The following is a 17,464-nucleotide window of genomic DNA, read 5'->3' as shown; positions in this document are numbered from 1 at the left end:
TGGGGGTTCCTCTGGGAGGAAATCCAATCAAGGCATCTTTTTGGAAACCGGTGTTATTTAGGATGTCAAAAAAGTTAGCGAGTTGGAAGAAATCTTTCCTTTCGAGAGGGGTAGACTTACGCTGATTTCGGCAATTATGAACACCATACCGCTGTATTATTTGTCGCTTTCAGAATTCCTAGGGGGGGGGGGGTGGCGTCCTTGGAGAAGTTGATGAGGAATTTTTTGTGGGACGGGCCGGATGGGGATAAGCACTGTCATTGGGTAGCTTGGGATAAGGTTATCATTCCAAAGAATAAGGGAGGACTGGGGATTGGCAATATCGGTCTGCGGAACAAGGCCTTGTTGGGCAAATGGTGGTGGCGTTTCTCTAAGGAGGGGAATACGTTGTGGAGGATAATTGTTATTAGCAAATACGGCATGCAAGAGAATGGCTGGGACGTGGGATTGGCAAAGAATAACACGTTTCGTAGCCCTTGGAAGTTCATCTCTAGGATTTATCCGGATTTTTTGCAATCAGTGAGGTTCGTAGTAAGGGGGGAGATAGAGTTAGATTTTGGGAGGATTCTTGGGTGGGGAGTTGCTCTTTTAAAACCCTTTTCCCGGTGCTTTTCCGAATTTCTAGAGTTCATAATAAGCCTATCTCACAATTCATTTCTAGAGAATCTTCTTTTCCCATTAATTCGTCCTCTTGGAATTTGCATTTTCGTCGCGATCTCAGAGATGAGGAGATGGGTGATTTAATCAAGTTGTTGGAAGTTTTGGGCAGGGTTAGTCTTAGGGAGGGGGGTGAGGATAGTAGGAGTTGGATTTGGGATGTTTCAGGTGAGTTTTCAGTGAAATCTTTCTTTCATTCTTTTTTTCCGGAATCTCGGTTCCCTAAATCTGATTTTCTTCAATCGATTTGGAAAGCTCCGACTCCTTCAAATGTTAAGGTGTTCTCTTGGGCCGCAATTCTGGGAAGGATTCCGACTTGTGATTTGATCCAAAAGAGGTTCCCAAAATGTTTTCTTAATCCGAATTGGTGTGTGCTTTGCAAGCAAGAGGGTGAGTGTCAGCATCATATGTTGGTACATTGCCCATTCGCATCATCCTTTTGGTGGTTAGCGTTGAAAGCTTTGGGATTGTCATGGGTGACTCCGAAGACTACGAAGGACTTGTTCGCAGCAGATTTGGGGAGCTATCTGGGCAAAAGGGGGAGAATTCTTTGGGTAGCCATAACTCATTGCATTTGCTGGTTCGTTTGGCTAGAAAGAAATAGGAGGATTTTTGAGGAAGAAGAGGTTTCGAGGGAAGAGATTTGGGACAAGATTAAGTTGGGAGTAGCATCTTGGTTACATTATTCACCTCTATTCGAGTCGTTTTCAGTTTCAGAGTTGTATAGGGACTGGAGTTTGGTTTTCATTTAGTACCTTCCAAGATCTTGTATAGTGAATTTAGTGGACCACTGGTCCACCTTCCTATGTAACTATTATTAAGTTTTAATATTAATTATGTTTCTTATCAAAAAAAAAATACAAAAATTAGAGTATAATGAGTTCTTACCAGCGAAGTTCTCCTGGAGAAGTAGCATGAGATGAAGCACAAAACGGACCTAAAAGTATATTTCCCAATGTCAGGGCACTGGATAGTCTGAAAAAGATTATGACGACTAAAAGAACAATTATACTCTTAATGCCAGAATTATGAATCAAAGATTAATGTTCACATTATGAGAGAACTTACAGCAAGTTACTTTGACATAATTACACACAAATAAAAATGGTGGAAAACTAAACGGAAATTCTCAAACAACAAAACTTCTGTAGGGGATCCATCAATCGACACAACACTTTCAAGCCAGTGAATTGAATACCGGTTGTGCAAGGGTTTTATTTTCACCTCAACTGCACTTAACTTGAATCCCCCACCCCAACCCCCAGTAAAATAAAAGTTTGCATGATCACACCAATACCTGTTCACATAAAAGCATTCTAAAACTTTTTTTTTATAAGAAACACTTATATATTATATACGAGAAGAAAATCTTACAAAAGGCTGACAAGATATCCGCTAATTACAACAGAAATTAACGATTCCTTAATCATATCAACAATAAACAAAAGACCAATCCCTTGATAAATCCGAAATAGCAAAATTCAGAAATTCTTTAATAGATCTACTCCAAATAGCAATCCTTAACTTAATCTTTCCCAGCACTCTTCCGCGATTCTTCCATATTCTCAAAGATTCATCCATTTCTCTCCAACCATACTGACCAACAAACACCATGAACCACCAAAGTCCAAAGTATTCTCACCCTCTTGCCCAAAAGAAAAGCAAGATCAGTAGCGAATAGCTCCTATGTAGATCGAGGTGTTACCCACACTAACCTCATCTCCGTCAAAGCCCTCGACCACAGTCTATACGTGAAAGAACAGTGTATAAGCATGTGATCCTGAGTTTCTCTCTCTTTCCGACATAACACACACCAATTCGGATTCAAAGCACATGAAGGTCATCTCCTTTGCATCAACTCCGAAATTGGCAATTTACCCAACACTTATGTCCAAGAAAAAACTTGAATCGTCGAAGGGATTGGACATTTCCATATAATATTGAAAAACGAAAACAAGGGATGATCACTAATAGGAAAGAAGGACTCAAAAAAGGATTTAACCGAGAACATACCAGAAGAATCCCCAACCCACATTCTCACATCCTCAGCCCCATCAATCAATCTAACTTTCATCAACTCGTCTAACAGTACGCCTACCTCAGCAATTTCCTGATCCCTCAAATCCCTCCGAAAATGAAAGTCCCGTGAAAGGAGACCGATATTCAACGAATTTTCCGTTGATACAAAACGAGAAATATGCATATTATGTGCATAAGAAATCTGAAACAAGGCTGGAAATAAATCCCGAAACGAAGACTCCCCCACCATCTATCTTCCCAGAACCTCACTTTGTTCCCCCCTCTAACCACCGCCCTTACCAATGAGTGAAAAGCAGAGTAAGACCTTGAAATAAATTTCCATGGGCTCCTAAACGTAACATTTCTAGCCAAACCAGCATCCCAATCATTATTTTGTAATCCGTATTTGCTCTTGATGACCCTTTTCCACATCGTCTCTTGTTCCTCTGAAAATCTCCACCACCATTTCCCCGGCAGAGTTCTATTCCTCAAACAAATATTCTCTATTCCCAAACCCCCAAGAATTTTGGGCTTACAAACCTGCTCCCATGCCACCAGATGACAGTTTGATTCCCCGTCCACTCCATCCCAAAGAAATTAACTAGTAGCTAGAGGTTTGAAAAAAAAAACTGAATGAACCATCCCATTGTACCACAAATTCACAATCCACAGGTCCTATTCGAGAGAGTAAAAGAACAAAAAAATATAACCTATATCTCTCCAGAACAAAAAAGAATATTAGATAATAATTCAGCAGATTGTATGGTAAAGATGAGATTGACAATGCCATACAACGGTAGATTAGAACTCAATGCCATACAACAGTAGATTAGAACTCTGAAGGAAAATGAACGATAAAAGTTTGCAAAGGTGAATCACTCACGTCGAAAGTATGCGTTTAAATACCCGAAGATCCCATATCTCAAGAGGAACAAGATATAAATCTTTTGTATCCTGGCCATATGCCAAGCAAAGAAGTTAATTAAACTGAAAGCATGGAGAAGCAAGCCATTTACTAGCAAATCAAAATAAGAGAAGCAATTGAAGAAAACAGGTATCTATAATCTTACGCTCAACATTATGATACAAAGGAGCATAAAAGCAGCATCCACCTGCAAAGATGAGAGGACAAGCAACCCTGTAATACTGAATTTAGAGCTTGAAAGTTGCTCTCAGAATTGCATAGATACTCGAATATTCAATCATAATTACAAATACAACACTGTACAATCATGGAAACAAGAAGAAATTTATGTTTATGTTAAGATAGCACCAAGGTATCCTTGATCTAAAACTTAGGAGTCACTCGTAACAAATGTGGGGTAGCTATTTCTCCCCTAACGTAAGTACATAACCAATGGCATCTTAAGAACACGTTGATTTTAAATGTGCACTTGGTAAATCGAGATTTTGTGAGAGGAAATCTGATTGACTACCTACTTTTTCCAACAATAATATGAAATGCAAAGCAGATGAATTGTACTCAACAATTCTCCATAAGAGGACAGGAAGCATTTCAAATTATCTACACCATGCCTTGATGGGAATTTTACACAGACGGATGCTTACAATTGAGGTGACATTGCAAAATGTTGGCAAACTCCGCATAAGGCAGCTCCATATCACATGCCAACCATTGCCAACCTGCAGAATTTTTTTAAAAGATAAAACCAAAATATGTGCATATATTTAAATAAAAATGTAAATGTGTGTGTGTGTGTTTCGAGCAGGTCCCTGCATTAGACATCCTACATATAGGGTACCTCATATAGTGGTCCAGAAAGTTAATGGAGTTTATTTTTCATTATCCTTAGTGACCCAACCCAAACATAAACACATTTAATCAACGCCATTTGTCATCAAAGGGAAGTTGACAGAAAGAACCAGAAAAAAATATTAATGAGTAAGGGACAGAGAAAGACAAGGGAGAGAAGTGACTAAGGTAAGATGTTTTAATACATGATGAGCAACAATCCAGTCCATCCACAATACATGATTGCCACAAGCCATGTTAAACAAAAGTGAACAAAGAAGCCAATGGCAAATAATTGTGAAATGATAGTCGAAGGAATAAAACTATATATATATATATATGTATATATATATATGTATATGTATATATATATGTATGTATTCCTCCATACATATTATGTGATATACCTCATTCAAGGGAAAAGCTGACTTCAGCGATGATTTCGCACTTGGAGCAGTAAAAAACATCAACAATGAAATTCTAAGCAGACTCCTTCAAATTTAAAAAAAAAATGGTGAGAATAGTCTTAAGCAGACTCTTTCAAATGAAATACACAACTGGTCAGAAGTTAAAATGAATAACAAAGAAACTAGAAGGCATGTGGACATAAAAATTAAGTTATATAACCCATAAAAGAGTGAAGTGTCATAGTGTTTGTTTCAGCATCAAATTATTACAGTTGCAAATCATATCAAACTGAATTCTTAGGCTATTATACAGAGTGGAATGAAGTTTTTGAATATAAAGATACACTTACTGCAAAGTCCAGAACAGACCATCGTAAGAATGCTCCAAAGTTGCAGTGTTAATAATTCTGTAATCGAGAACAAGCGAATTCCAGGTATCAAAATTTGACTGTGGCCTCCAGAAAAGGGCAAATTTAATATCAAAATTCAGAGGTATGAAAAACAGAAACATTAGAAACAGGTCTGAATGATGGTATGCCTTGAGTAAGCAAACAGATGAATGAACATGTCAAAAGGAAAAAAGAGAACCTACAAAGCAAAAACATGACCAAACCAACAAGGATAAGAAAATTCTGCACCTGCAAGACCCTGACAACAAAAAGAAAATAGTTCCCTACTGGTACAAAAATAAATCAGTTACAAATACACTGCAGGAACACAAATTTTTCTTCACCTGAGGAAGAAATATAAACAAGTACAATAAAGCAACAAGTAGCAGTCAAGATTTTACAATAAAATCAATAAATTTTACCTTTCAAAGTTTGCTGATATGCTGTCAAACCAAAACAATAAGTGATCACTGCGGATACGTGTAGAATAATTGCGAATGAGACAAACAAGGGCGGCATGCCTGCCACAAATATTAGCTTGCTTTAACTCAAGATGGTGGATAATAAGTAGCAACTAGCAACTAGCAATATTGTGTGCAGGTTTGCCATTGAATGTGATCCATGCACAAGGAAAAGAAAAACACACGCCATCCATTAGCCTAAAGTGCTATTGTTAAAAAAAAAAAAAAAAAAAAAAAAAAAAAATGATATTTGAGGTTTATATTTTTTTTTCATCTACAAAAGAACAAGTTCTGTTCAAACCTACCATGACCATCTGCCCTCCATGACTCTCTCTTTTATCTGAACAACCACATGCTCCCTCCGGGCTCTTTTTTCAGTAACTGGGCTTTTATATGTAGTAGCACATACCTGGAAAGTGAACATTGTCTTGTAACCTATGACCATAACTATCCAAAGCAGTTTTGTTCCAGATTGCAATAAATCAAGTTGTATCAAACACATGGAAGCAACTAAAAAGATCTCGAACAAGTTCAAAAAGTAAAGAGTTGGAAATCAAATTTTGATTTATTAAAATCTCACATTCACATTTAATATTTACTTATGTTCTCTCTGTTTGTCCTTCACTCTCATTATGTTTTAAAATTTTGTTTGATAACACAGCTGAAAAAACCTTCAACATTTTTATACCGTGTTCATTTCTGCTATACAAGCTCAGTGTCTCGAATTTGAATCAGTTTGGAAAAATTCTCTCTCTAGAAAAAACCCTCCCGTCGCGATGACTTCGCCTCGCCCATCCCTTTCCTTCTTCCCTTCAGACTTCCGGCCATAGGACCGACCGACCGACCTAAGACTTTATCTCATCTTTCCGTCTTGACTTCTTCTTCTCTATCTCTCCTTCCTTCCCTACCCCCCCTTCTGAATCCCGAATCCCTCTTTCTCTCGATTACCTTCCTAGAATCTTTCTTCTATCCTTTTTTCTAGCTTTACTCTGACTTCGAGCCGACGAGACTTTCCGAGTAGGATGCCGAGGCGGGCTGGGAGTGGGCAGTCCAGATCGGGGCCGTACGAGAGAAGGTCAACACGAGCGACGAAGGACGTCAAGATTGAGCAGAAGGTGTTCATAATCAGAATGGGCCAGACAGGGGCTTCGATCTGCCTGACAGAAAGAACGAGGAAAGCTAGTTTCCTCCTGGAGTTAGATTTGATCTGTGCGAGGTGGCTATGGACGAAACTTTGGGAGTTTATCAAAAACCCTAAATCAAGTCCCGTCTTCAATAAATTCCGAGGACAGGAAGCTGTTGTATCTACGCACAACTATTTCAAAAGTAGAGGCAGGTTTCTAGAAGTGTTCAAAATAGGACAGGGGGGATTCAAGCAGCGTATAATCGTTCCCAGTGGTCGTGCAGAGGGTGGCTGGATTAAGCTGGCTAATCATCTACGATTCTTTTTACGAAGGGAGAATGTCAATGCTTCGGCTCATGTCAGAGGTAGAAAGGGGGTTGAGACATCTAAGCAACGAGACACCAAGAATCTGGAGATCATGGAATCGCGAGATCTACTGGCTAATGAGAATATCCGCCCCTGCTCAGTCAAGGATTGGCAGAAAGCTATCATTATTACTAAGGCACGGGTCAACATATCTTGGGAGGCGGTGGTTTCTGTTTTAAGTAAGGCCGTTAAGAGGAGGATAGAGATATTCCCGTTTCAAGCCAATAAGGCAGCATGGTGGCCCAGCAATGCAGAAGAGGCGTCATATTTTGTGGGGCTGAAGAAAGGCTATCTCGACAAAGGGGTGACGTTGTTCTTTGAAGGATGGAGAACGGAGGTCAATAGGGAAGTAGAGATGTTTGCTTGTTGCAATAGCTGGGTGAGGATCTTCGGACTGCCTTGGGACTTATAGTCGAGTGAACTGTTCAGGAGCGTGGGGGAGCAGTGCGGGGGCTTACTGGATATTAGCCAAGACACTATCTTGCTTCGAGATTTGTCGGCCGCTAAAATTAAGGTGGTCGGGCCACAAGGAGGATTCATCAACGGTTTTGTGCAAATATCGACACCTCGAGGCCTTATGATGGTGCGACTTGAAGTGGTATCGGTCAACCCAGCAGCTTATGATTACTATGAAAAGCGCTCTTACGCTCAAGTAGTGACGAACGGATCTAAAGGGACACTAGGACGAGGAGCAGGGAAGGAAGCAGTGGAAAAAGGAAAGGACTTCTTTTCGGGATTTGGTGGTGAGAGAGGATCGAAAAAGATTGAACCAGTGCATCCAGTAGATAAGTTAAAGGGGCAGGCTATTGTTAACAATCAAAATAGTGAAGAGGAGGAGATAGACAAGGGGATTCCTCATCGAATCTCAACAGAAGCAGAATGCAGCGGCAATAGATCGTGGGGCTCAGAACCTATTCTAGGAGGTTGCCAAGTTAAAATACTCAAAAGGTTATGTCCAAAAATGGTGGGCGAGTTTCAGAGAAGAATAATACAGCCCTTGAGGGAGTTTGAAGAGGTTAGGACAGAGACAACTCCTAAAGAGGCTGGCAAAGTGTTGGAAAGACCTTCACCTCCACGTTTCGAGATTGTGTATTCAAGAAGACGAGCCCGAGCTGCAGTGATCAGAAACACGGGGAATAGCGAAGGCAACTGGTACATAGACCCGTTGGGAAATGGTTTACAAGGCAATACCAGTAATTGCACTGGGATAATAGAGGATGAATTTCTTCAAGAAACAGGGGGTGATTTGTCATCGGAGGATTCTGACTCGTTCCAAACTGATAGCTCAGTGGTAGGTGATTCTCTTGTCAATTCCCCGACAAACTCATGTCTCGAGGACATCAGGGGCATCTTCGCATCATATCCAGGTTCGTATTCTAATCCTTCACAGGGACACGTGAGCGATTCTAAGCCCAAGTCGGAATCGATGGCTATTCCAGTCAATTCCAGCCCTTTTAACCTTTCAAATCATTTGTCCCTTTCTGATGGGAGGGGGGTAGGTGCAGGGGGGGTAGAACCACGCCCGAGGGTGATTGATAAGCCAGTATTGTCAGAGGAGCGGGCGGGAATGGAGGAGGCTGTGGTGTCAGTGGCTGTTAAGGAGGGCTTAATTAACGATTGTCTTGCTAGATTGGAGGTGAGAAGAGTTAGCTTTGGAAATCCAGAGGCTGTGGTATTACCTTAAGAAAGTTCAAGGAGTGGTTTACATAGGGTGTTACAATTGATCAATGCGGATTTTTTCATGGAACATTAGAGGGGGAGGATCGAGTAGTAGGAGAGGGTTGATCAGAACAATCCTTCGTAGAGAGAAACCGGATATAGTGGTCCTTTTGGAAACTAAAAGGCAGCTGGTGGACAGGAGATACATAGCGAGCCTCTGGAAATCCAGATTTATAGAATGGGTGGAGTTACCAGCGTGGGGCAGATCTGGAGGCATTTTGGTGGTTTGGGACCCTCGGACTGTGGTGGTAAAGGATAATCTGATTGGGGAGTTCTCGGTCTCTATTGAAATAGAAAAGGATTCTAACTCAACGTGGTGGTTTTCGGCAATCTACGGTCCGTGTGGACCAAGAGCTCGACAGAATTTCTGGGATGAATTAGCAGGTTTGAAGGTGATTTGCGGGCCATTATGGTGTGTAGGCGGAGATTTCAATGTGGTCAGAACTTTGAGTGAGAAATTGAATAGTAGCACTTTAACCAGCAGCATGAGATGCTTTGATTAATTAGCGGCCCTCCGTTGTTGAATGCAAAATTCACATGGTCAAATATGCGGGCTTCACCCATCTGGTGCAGGTTGGACAGATTCCTGTTCTCGGGAGGATGGAAGGAGGCGTTCGGGTGTGGCAGACAATCAGTGCTACCGAGAATTACTTCTGATCACTTTCCTTTGATTTTGAATACATCGAAGGAAGAGTGGGGGCCTATACCTTTTAGATTTGAAAATGTTTGGCTTAAGCATAAGAACTTCAAGGAGGAATTCTTCAAATGGTGGTCGAGTCAAAATCCTCAAGGCTGGGAAGGATATAAATTTATGAGCAAATTGAAGGGAACGAAAGTGGAGGTTAAGAGATGGAATGTACAGAGTTTTGGGAACTTGGATAGGAGGAGATATGAGCTGGAGAATAAGATTCAAGCGCTGGACGTTCAAGAGTGGGAAGGAACGGGATCAGATACCTTGGTGGAGGACAGAAGAGTTTTCAGAACTGAGCTAGAAGAGTTAGTATGTAGGAAACTGCAAATGGAAGCTCAGAAGGCAAAGGTGAAATGGTTAAAGGAAGGGGACTGCAACTCAAAATTCTTCCATTCGTTACTAAGTCAAAGGAGAAGCAGGACATGTATAGAGAGTCTGGAACTGGAAGATGGAACTGTAAGCACAAATAAAGAGATTATCAGTTCGGTAATTATAGACTTCTTCACAAAACTTTATAGCAAATCAGAGAGAGGGGGATGGGGTGTTGAGGGGGTGGAATGGAGCGCAATTGACAGAGATTCTATGGAGCAGCTCGAGCTACCTTTTTCCGAGGATGAAATTAAAATAGCAGTGTTTGAGTGTGAAGGATTGAAAGCCCCGGGACCGGATGGTTTCTCAATGGAAATGTATAAGGCAACGCATACGATCAAGGAAGATTTGATGAGGGTGTTTAAGGAATTCTATGAGGGAGGTATTGTGAACGGAGTAACGAATGAGACTTATATTTGTTTGGTACCAAAAAAGAAAGAATCACTGCGCATTAAGGATTTTAGACCGATTAGCCTAGTCACTAGTCTTTACAAGATAATCGCTAAGGTACTAGCGTCGCGTCTCAAGAAGGTGCTAGAGATCACCATTGCACATTCACAGAGCGCTTTCATTGAAGGTCGTCAAATCTTGGATTGTTGCTTGATAGCGAATGAAGCGGTGGAAGAATTCAGATTGAAGAAGAAGAGAGGTTGGGTATTCAAGGCGGACTTTGAGAAATCCTATGATAACGTTAATTGGCGTCTCAAGAAGGTGCTAGAGATCACCATTGCACATTCACAGAGCGCTTTCATTGAAGGTCGTCAAATCTTGGCGAATGAAGCGGTGGAAGAATTCAGATTGAAGAAGAAGAGAGGTTGGGTATTCAAGGCGGACTTTGAGAAAGCCTATGATAACGTTAATTGGCGATTCTTGGATTTTGTTCTCCATAAGAAAGGGTTTGGGAATAGATGGAGAAAATGGATTAAAGGATGTCTCAGCAATGTATGTTATTCAGTTTTTGTTAACGGGAGGCCAACCGGTAAATTTAAGGGGGAGAATTTAAGGGGGAGAAAGGGTTACGACATGGAGACCCTTTATCTCCGTTCCTGTTTAACTTGGTGGCGGATGTTTTGGGAAGATTGATTGACAAGGCAAAGTCTTTAGATATCTTTAGATATCTTTAGAGGCTGGGAGATAGGGAGGGATAGAATTGAGGTTTCTCACATTCAATTTGCTGATGATGCCCTGTTTTTTGCGCATAATGAGAATCATGTGAGAATGCTGATGGATATCTTGTTCATTTTCTGTGATATGTCCGGATTAAAGATTAACAAGGAGAAAAGTGCACTGTTGAGCTGTAATTGTGAGAAAGAAGTGGAGGAAGGGTTGGCTAGGGAGATTGGTTGTGGGGTGGAATCTTGGCCCATTCAATACCTTGGAGTACCATTGGGAGGGAACCCATTAAGGGTTTCATTCTGGGAACCAGTGAAATTCAAGATGTCTAAAAGGCTAGCTAGTTGGAAGAAAGCTTTCCTGTTGAGAGGCGGCAGACTCACGCTGATTTCGGCGGTCATGAATGCCCTTCCCTTGTATTTTATGTCGCTTTTTAGGATTCCACGAGGCGTTGCAGAGGAGATGGAGAAAATTATGCGGAATTTTTTGTGGGATGGATCGGATGGGGAGACCCATTGTCATTTGGTAGGATGGGATAAAGTTTGTAAACCAAAAGATAGAGGAGGCTTGGGAATAGGTAATCTTTGCCTTCGAAACAAGGCTTTGCTAGGTAAATGGTGGTGGTGATTTTTGACGAAGGGGGACACTTTTTGGAAGAAAATTATAGCGAGCAAATACGGAGTTCAAGATAACGGTTGGGATGCGGGATTGGCTAGATACAACACTTTTAGAAGTCCGTGGAAATTCATATCGAGGATGTATCTGGCTTTCAGCCAATTTGTGAGGGCTGTGGTTTTAGGGGGGGATAGATTTAGATTTTGGGAAGATTGCTGGTTGGGGAATTCTAGTTTTAAGGATCTTTTTCCTAACCTCTTTCAGATTTCTAGGGAGCACAATAGACATATTTCTTTTTTCCTTTGTCGAGATCCATCTTTTTCTTCTAACTCTATATCCTTGAATTTGCATTTTCGACGCGATTTGAGGGATGATGAGTTGGGCCAGCTAGGTAATCTGCTGGAAGTTTTGAGGGGGGTTAACTTAATAGAGGGAGCGGAGGATGTGAGGAAATGGGTTTGGGACAGCTCAGGCGTATTTTCAGTAAAGTCTTTCTACAAGTCCTTCTTTCCAGAGGAGCGATTCCCTAGCTTCTCTCTTTTTTACCCTATCTGGAAAGCCCCTATTCCGACAAAGGTTCAGGTTTTCTCATGGACAGCTGCGTTGGGAAGATTACCTACCTGTGATTTGATTCAAAAGAGGCTCCCGAATATCTCCCTTAGCCCGAACTGGTGTGTGCTATGCAAACAGGGGGGAGAGACTCAGGATCACATGGTTATTCATTGCCCGTTCTCTGGCTCCTTGTAGAACCTTGTTCTCAAGGAATTGGGATTTTCTTGGGTAATCCCGAACTCAACAAAAGACCTTTATGCAACTGATTTAGGAGCTCGACTTGGAGAGAATGGGAAAGTTTTTTGGTTAATAGTGGTTCATTGCGTGTGTTGGTCGTTATGGCTGGAGAGGAACAGAAGAATTTTTGAAGATAGTGAAGAATCAGTGAAGAAAATTTGGGATAAGATCAAATTGAGAGTATCCATGTGGGCCCACAAGGGTTCTAAATTTCAATCTTTGGCTATTTTAGACTTGTATAGGGATTGGAAATTGGCTTTGATTTAGTTTGATAACTGTGGTTGTTTGCATTGGATAATAGTTAGCTTCTGTGGACCACTAGTCCACTTTTTGTAAATCTTCTAATCTAATTTTATATATAACATTATAGTTTCCTATTAAAAAAAAAATTTCTGCTCTACATGCTATGAGTGGAATACTACATATTTTTTTTTTTTGATAGGAAACATATGTATTATATATAAATGAAAATGATAGATTACAAAAAGTGGACCAGCGATCCACGCTAGCTAGCTATATTCAAAGCCAAAAAGGGCCTCTAACAATCTAGATCAAAGCCAATTTCCAATCCTTATACAAGTCTAACATAGACAAATATTTAAAGTTAGAACCCTTGAGAGCCCACGTGGCAACTCTCAGTTTGATTTTATCCCAAGTTTCCTTCTCTGATTCTTCACTATCTTCAAAAACTCTTCCGTTCCTCTCCAACCATATCGACCAACACACGCAATGAACCACTACTAGCCAAAGAACTCTCCCTTTTTCACCTAGCAAACCTCCTAGATCAGTGGCAAAAAGATCTTTCGTTGTTTTCGGGATTACCCAAGATAATCCCAATTCCTTGAGGACCAGGTTCCACAAGTTCCCTGAATACGGGCAATGAATAATCATGTCATCTTGAGTTTCTCCTCCCTGCTTGCATAGCACACACCTGTTTGGGCTAAGGGACATGTTTGGGAGCCTCTTTTGAATCAAGTCGCAGGTAGGCAATCTTTCCAACGCAGCTGTCCATGAGAAAACCTGAACCTTTGTCGGAATGCTATAAACTCACTTGCTATCGTCAATATTAAAATCAATTTGTGATTTGGTTGAAGTGATTTATTCCACCATTCCTATCCCGAAATGAACCACCAAAAGATAAAACCGAGCTCATAACCCGATGAAATACAAAAGAGCCATATCATGTCTGATAAGCACACAACCACAGATATGTAACATAGAGTATCAACTTTAGAATGCAGCAACTTAGTAGAAGGCGCAACAACTAAGTTGCTGCAGTAAGTACCCGGCAAAATACAAGGGCAGCAAGCTCCACCACCTTGAACTGTGAGCTTGTCATGATCCCATATTTTTCACCCCTGATTAAATCACTCAAAAAAATAATGATGATGATGAATAAAATGCAAATAAGAATGGAGAAGTAGCATTTCATAAACCCACCAAAAAATGCAGCACATTATAATTCTAACCAAGGCAAATTGGCACTGGAAGTACTCATTTGATCAAGCTCCTTGCTCATCACATCCACAAGTTGTTCTAGTAAAGAAGAACCATCATCCACACCCCTGGTTAAACTTACTTGCAATTTCCCATAGCAAATAAGAGAATCCTACTAATGAAAGACAAATTAGAAGTATAGCAAACATTTAACTATAAATCAAAACCATCAATTTAGTACTGCTCAAGACACCTTTAGACTTCGATCATGAGTTGCAAACCAGTACCGAAACACGAAAGAATTTACTGCTTGATGAATTTCCAGGGATTTGCCACCTAAATTTGGTCCATCCTTTAACAAATATGTATTAATGCACTCCACAAGCTTGCGAGAAATTTTTCCCTCATCCCTGACACGCAATAAAAATTATCAAATCGTAAATTATTGCAATAGCATAACTATAAGAAATTTGAAAGGTGGAACAGGACTACAAAAACATTGATATGTTACCTTACATGAGAAAAAATTCCAACAAAGCCCGAAATAATGTTATCTCGAAGATCATCGGGAATATCTCCAGGAGGGTTTTCCAGAAGTGAATGAAGTGTCAAGGTGAAGCGGAAAACCTCTTCTTTGGGATTCATTTGACCGATATTTTCTGTGCTCAGGCTTGTTTCCACCTTTTCCATGTACAGCAGCACAAGATCTGCCCATATTGAAAACCAATTATGCAGATTAATTCACACACTCAAAGAGATAACGTATGAGCCAAGTTATTGGATGTACACTCACTGGAGTAAACTCGTTTCCGCATGTGAAACCGATAATATGTAACTTCCAAAAGATAGCGAAGGATAACACCATACTCAGATTGAAAACTTGGAACTTCACTGAGGACATCCCACACATGATTGAAAAGTGATTTAGCCACCGGTAGAAGAAGATTTTTTTTTCCTGAAAAAAAGACAGGAAATCAAGTGAAACGGAAATGATAGTATGAGATGATAGTATGAATTTCGACATTCTACACTATGCAAACACACTGCCAGTGTGTTAACTTATTATGGTAGGCAGCGTCAACCCCTTTAGTGCAACATTTCGATTGCCTTTTTTTTCTCTAAATTTAAGTGATGAAACTGTTGGTGGTCAAAAACACCTTTTGGAGTGAGGATGGTAATTTTTTTACACATGATTGGCACAATGTAATGAGAACAGATATATACGACATATTAAAGCAAGGATCCATTGGCCGACTGGCAACTATAAACTCTTGGAACACTTCTCTAAGATAAAGTAGTATTTAGATCCGAATTACCCGATTATTAAAACTTGATGTTTATTACTTTATTTTATGTTATGTTGATGTTCTTCGTATTTGTTAATAAAATGATAGATACATAATCATTTTCCTTAAGACATATCTAATGTGCATATCAAAATTAACTTTTATATCATATAAATATAATATCAAATAAATTTTTAAATTTTCACAAATATCTATATTTGATATAAATAATAATTAACAAATATGAGATAAATAATTTTTTAAGTATTTATTAAACAGTAAAAATAATTATCCACATAGTTATGAAATAATTAAATTAAATTATTTAAACAATTTTAAAATTTTTAACATCATGACAGTTAAAATAATTATTCACATAGTTATGAAATAATTAAATTAAATTAAATTATTTAAACTAATTCAAAATTTTTAACATCATGAATCGGCTATGCACAATGTTGTTGCTTCAACTTGAAACTTAAAACCTGGAATTCGCCCAGTCTTCGACGCTCTAAGGTAGCAAACTAGCCCGACACTTAAAGGCAACAAAAGTCATATTAGTGTATGGTAGATTCGTCAATGCATCATGTGACAAGTTTACTTAACCCTAAGTGTGAGCCCAAAAAACAACCAAAGGCATAAGACTGGTCATGCAAAAACAAATACAAAAGATCATGATTAAGCATCACCCTAGTTCGATAAATTTTCATCAATGTTTAGTCGCAGATAGTTGGATAAATCAAAATTCATTCAAATTGCAAAAGTATCTAAGCTATTCACCACATGAAATTCTGTGAATAAACAGATTGCTTTCATTTTCTGAAGGAAACAAAAACTTCAAACACTAACCTGAACACCTGTCATCCTGGGCTCGTTGCACAATAATCCTAAGAGTCTTCGCAAAACTTAATTTCGGCATTCTCTTCTTGCTAGAAGAGATCTCGGACGATACACATTGAATTAAAATCTTGACAAGAAAAGGCCAAGTCTCAGCTGCACAAAAAAGTAGTAAGCGACTGCACAACATCAACTTCATCTGAAACAATAGAAATAAAACAAAAGCTTGCAATTGGTTAAACATAGACGTTATATATGCTTACAGTGCGGAATTTCGTCAGGCTTAAGCATTGAAGTTTTATCGGACAAATATCTACAGAATCCAACAGATCTCTCGGTTTCTAACCATGTATTCAACAACTTAACCCCTTCCTGAAATCATAAATCAAAAGATTAAATACATCACTGCATTACTTGAGCAAAATATTATCCATGAAACATTATCTGGATATTGATCATTTCTGGAATTGAAGAGGCGGATATGAAATTCCTTTTAAGACCGTACTCACCTCGACCCCTACTCAAAGTGTAACGAGATCGTTACACCAGTAGACCAGTTTGATAATTGTATCCACGACATTTTTTTGATTTAAAAAATAGATTTATGACCAAAATTAAACCAAAAAAAAAGTTTGAATTGAGTTGTTCTTGTAAGTTGTAACAAAAACTACATAACGAGATTAACTGGCTCGTAACTTTTTTCATTAGGATATTTTTGATAAAATTGTTTTCTACATCACATATTGTAGAACGTCTTTCCCGAATATGCTCAAAACCATCTATCTAACTGCTTACTTCTCGAGCTTTGGCCTTGTCCGACGATAGCTTGGCGACGATCTCTTGAATGTCTCTGGAAGTTACTCTCACGGCCATTTTAGCTTATCGGATATCTCGTCCGTCTGTATCTCTTGTTCAGCGCTAGGGTTTCTTTGCAGAGAAATGGCGGGAGAATCAAGCGAGGAGGGGAGCGGAACGGAATGGACTGGGAGTGACTGGCGCGTCTTCGTATATGGAAAGCAGGAGCGGACTAAACGTGCTTTGATGGAATTGGTACGTTAAGCGGCTACATATATGGCTTTTATGTATGTGGTCCGTACTCTGTTGAGTCTATATATATCATATATCATTGGGAAAAAAATTATAAATGAAATTATTTCCAAATAAAATGTTTGAAATTAATAACTATTTACTATCATGAATATGCACATTTCAATATATGGGAATATTAAAGGTACGTATAATAAATAATAACAAGAAAATTATAAATTGTCAAAATCACACTCTCAAATATTAGGGAGCGTTTGCAATCACTAAAAAAAAGTGATTGTTAGCTTTTGGCTTAAAAAAATCATTTTTGTGTGTTTTTAAAACTTAGATTATGTGATAGCTTATGCTTAACTTAATTGAAATTCAAAAGCTAGTCATGTGGTGAT

The 17,464-nt window shown here is 39.3% G+C and overlaps 1 protein-coding gene across 11 annotated transcripts in view; it reads right to left on the bottom strand.

Moving 5' to 3' along the window:
* The window catches only part of LOC140883232 (serine/threonine-protein kinase ATM), a 65,922-nt gene extending 48,835 nt beyond the window's left edge, over window positions 1-17,087 (bottom strand). For 7 of the 11 annotated variants that reach the window (XR_012150359.1, XM_073289620.1, XM_073289645.1 and 4 more), the window contains exons 1-16: window positions 16,827-17,087; window positions 16,295-16,403; window positions 16,044-16,187; window positions 14,702-14,863; window positions 14,420-14,615; window positions 14,162-14,318; window positions 13,941-14,080; window positions 13,757-13,829; window positions 5,992-6,095; window positions 5,648-5,746; window positions 5,187-5,243; window positions 4,837-4,921; window positions 4,246-4,320; window positions 3,747-3,788; window positions 3,560-3,630; window positions 1,546-1,594 (exon numbers count right to left, since the gene is read on the bottom strand). Coding sequence is in view for 10 of the 11 variants with exons in the window: in XM_073289620.1 (XP_073145721.1) it covers window positions 1,546-1,594; window positions 3,560-3,630; window positions 3,747-3,788; window positions 4,246-4,320; window positions 4,837-4,921; window positions 5,187-5,243; window positions 5,648-5,746; window positions 5,992-6,095; window positions 13,757-13,829; window positions 13,941-14,080; window positions 14,162-14,318; window positions 14,420-14,615; window positions 14,702-14,863; window positions 16,044-16,187; window positions 16,295-16,403; window positions 16,827-16,904 (1,641 nt within the window). In the remaining variant the exon portion in view is untranslated. Of the gene's footprint in view, window positions 1-1,545; window positions 1,595-3,559; window positions 3,631-3,746; window positions 3,789-4,245; window positions 4,321-4,836; window positions 4,922-5,186; window positions 5,244-5,647; window positions 5,747-5,991; window positions 6,096-13,756; window positions 13,830-13,911; window positions 14,084-14,161; window positions 14,319-14,419; window positions 14,616-14,701; window positions 14,864-16,043; window positions 16,211-16,294; window positions 16,404-16,826 lie in introns of those variants that run through there. The other 4 variants (XM_073289657.1, XM_073289673.1, XM_073289682.1 and 1 more) reach the window with 4 other exon arrangements.
* Window positions 17,088-17,464: the final 377 nt, after the last annotated feature.

Source organism: Henckelia pumila, chromosome 1 (assembly GCF_033568475.1).
Source record: "Henckelia pumila isolate YLH828 chromosome 1, ASM3356847v2, whole genome shotgun sequence".
NCBI classification, from domain to species: Eukaryota; Viridiplantae; Streptophyta; class Magnoliopsida; order Lamiales; family Gesneriaceae; genus Henckelia; species Henckelia pumila.
Note: the sequence above shows the minus strand (reverse complement) of the source record. Positions and strands in the feature narration are given on the sequence as shown.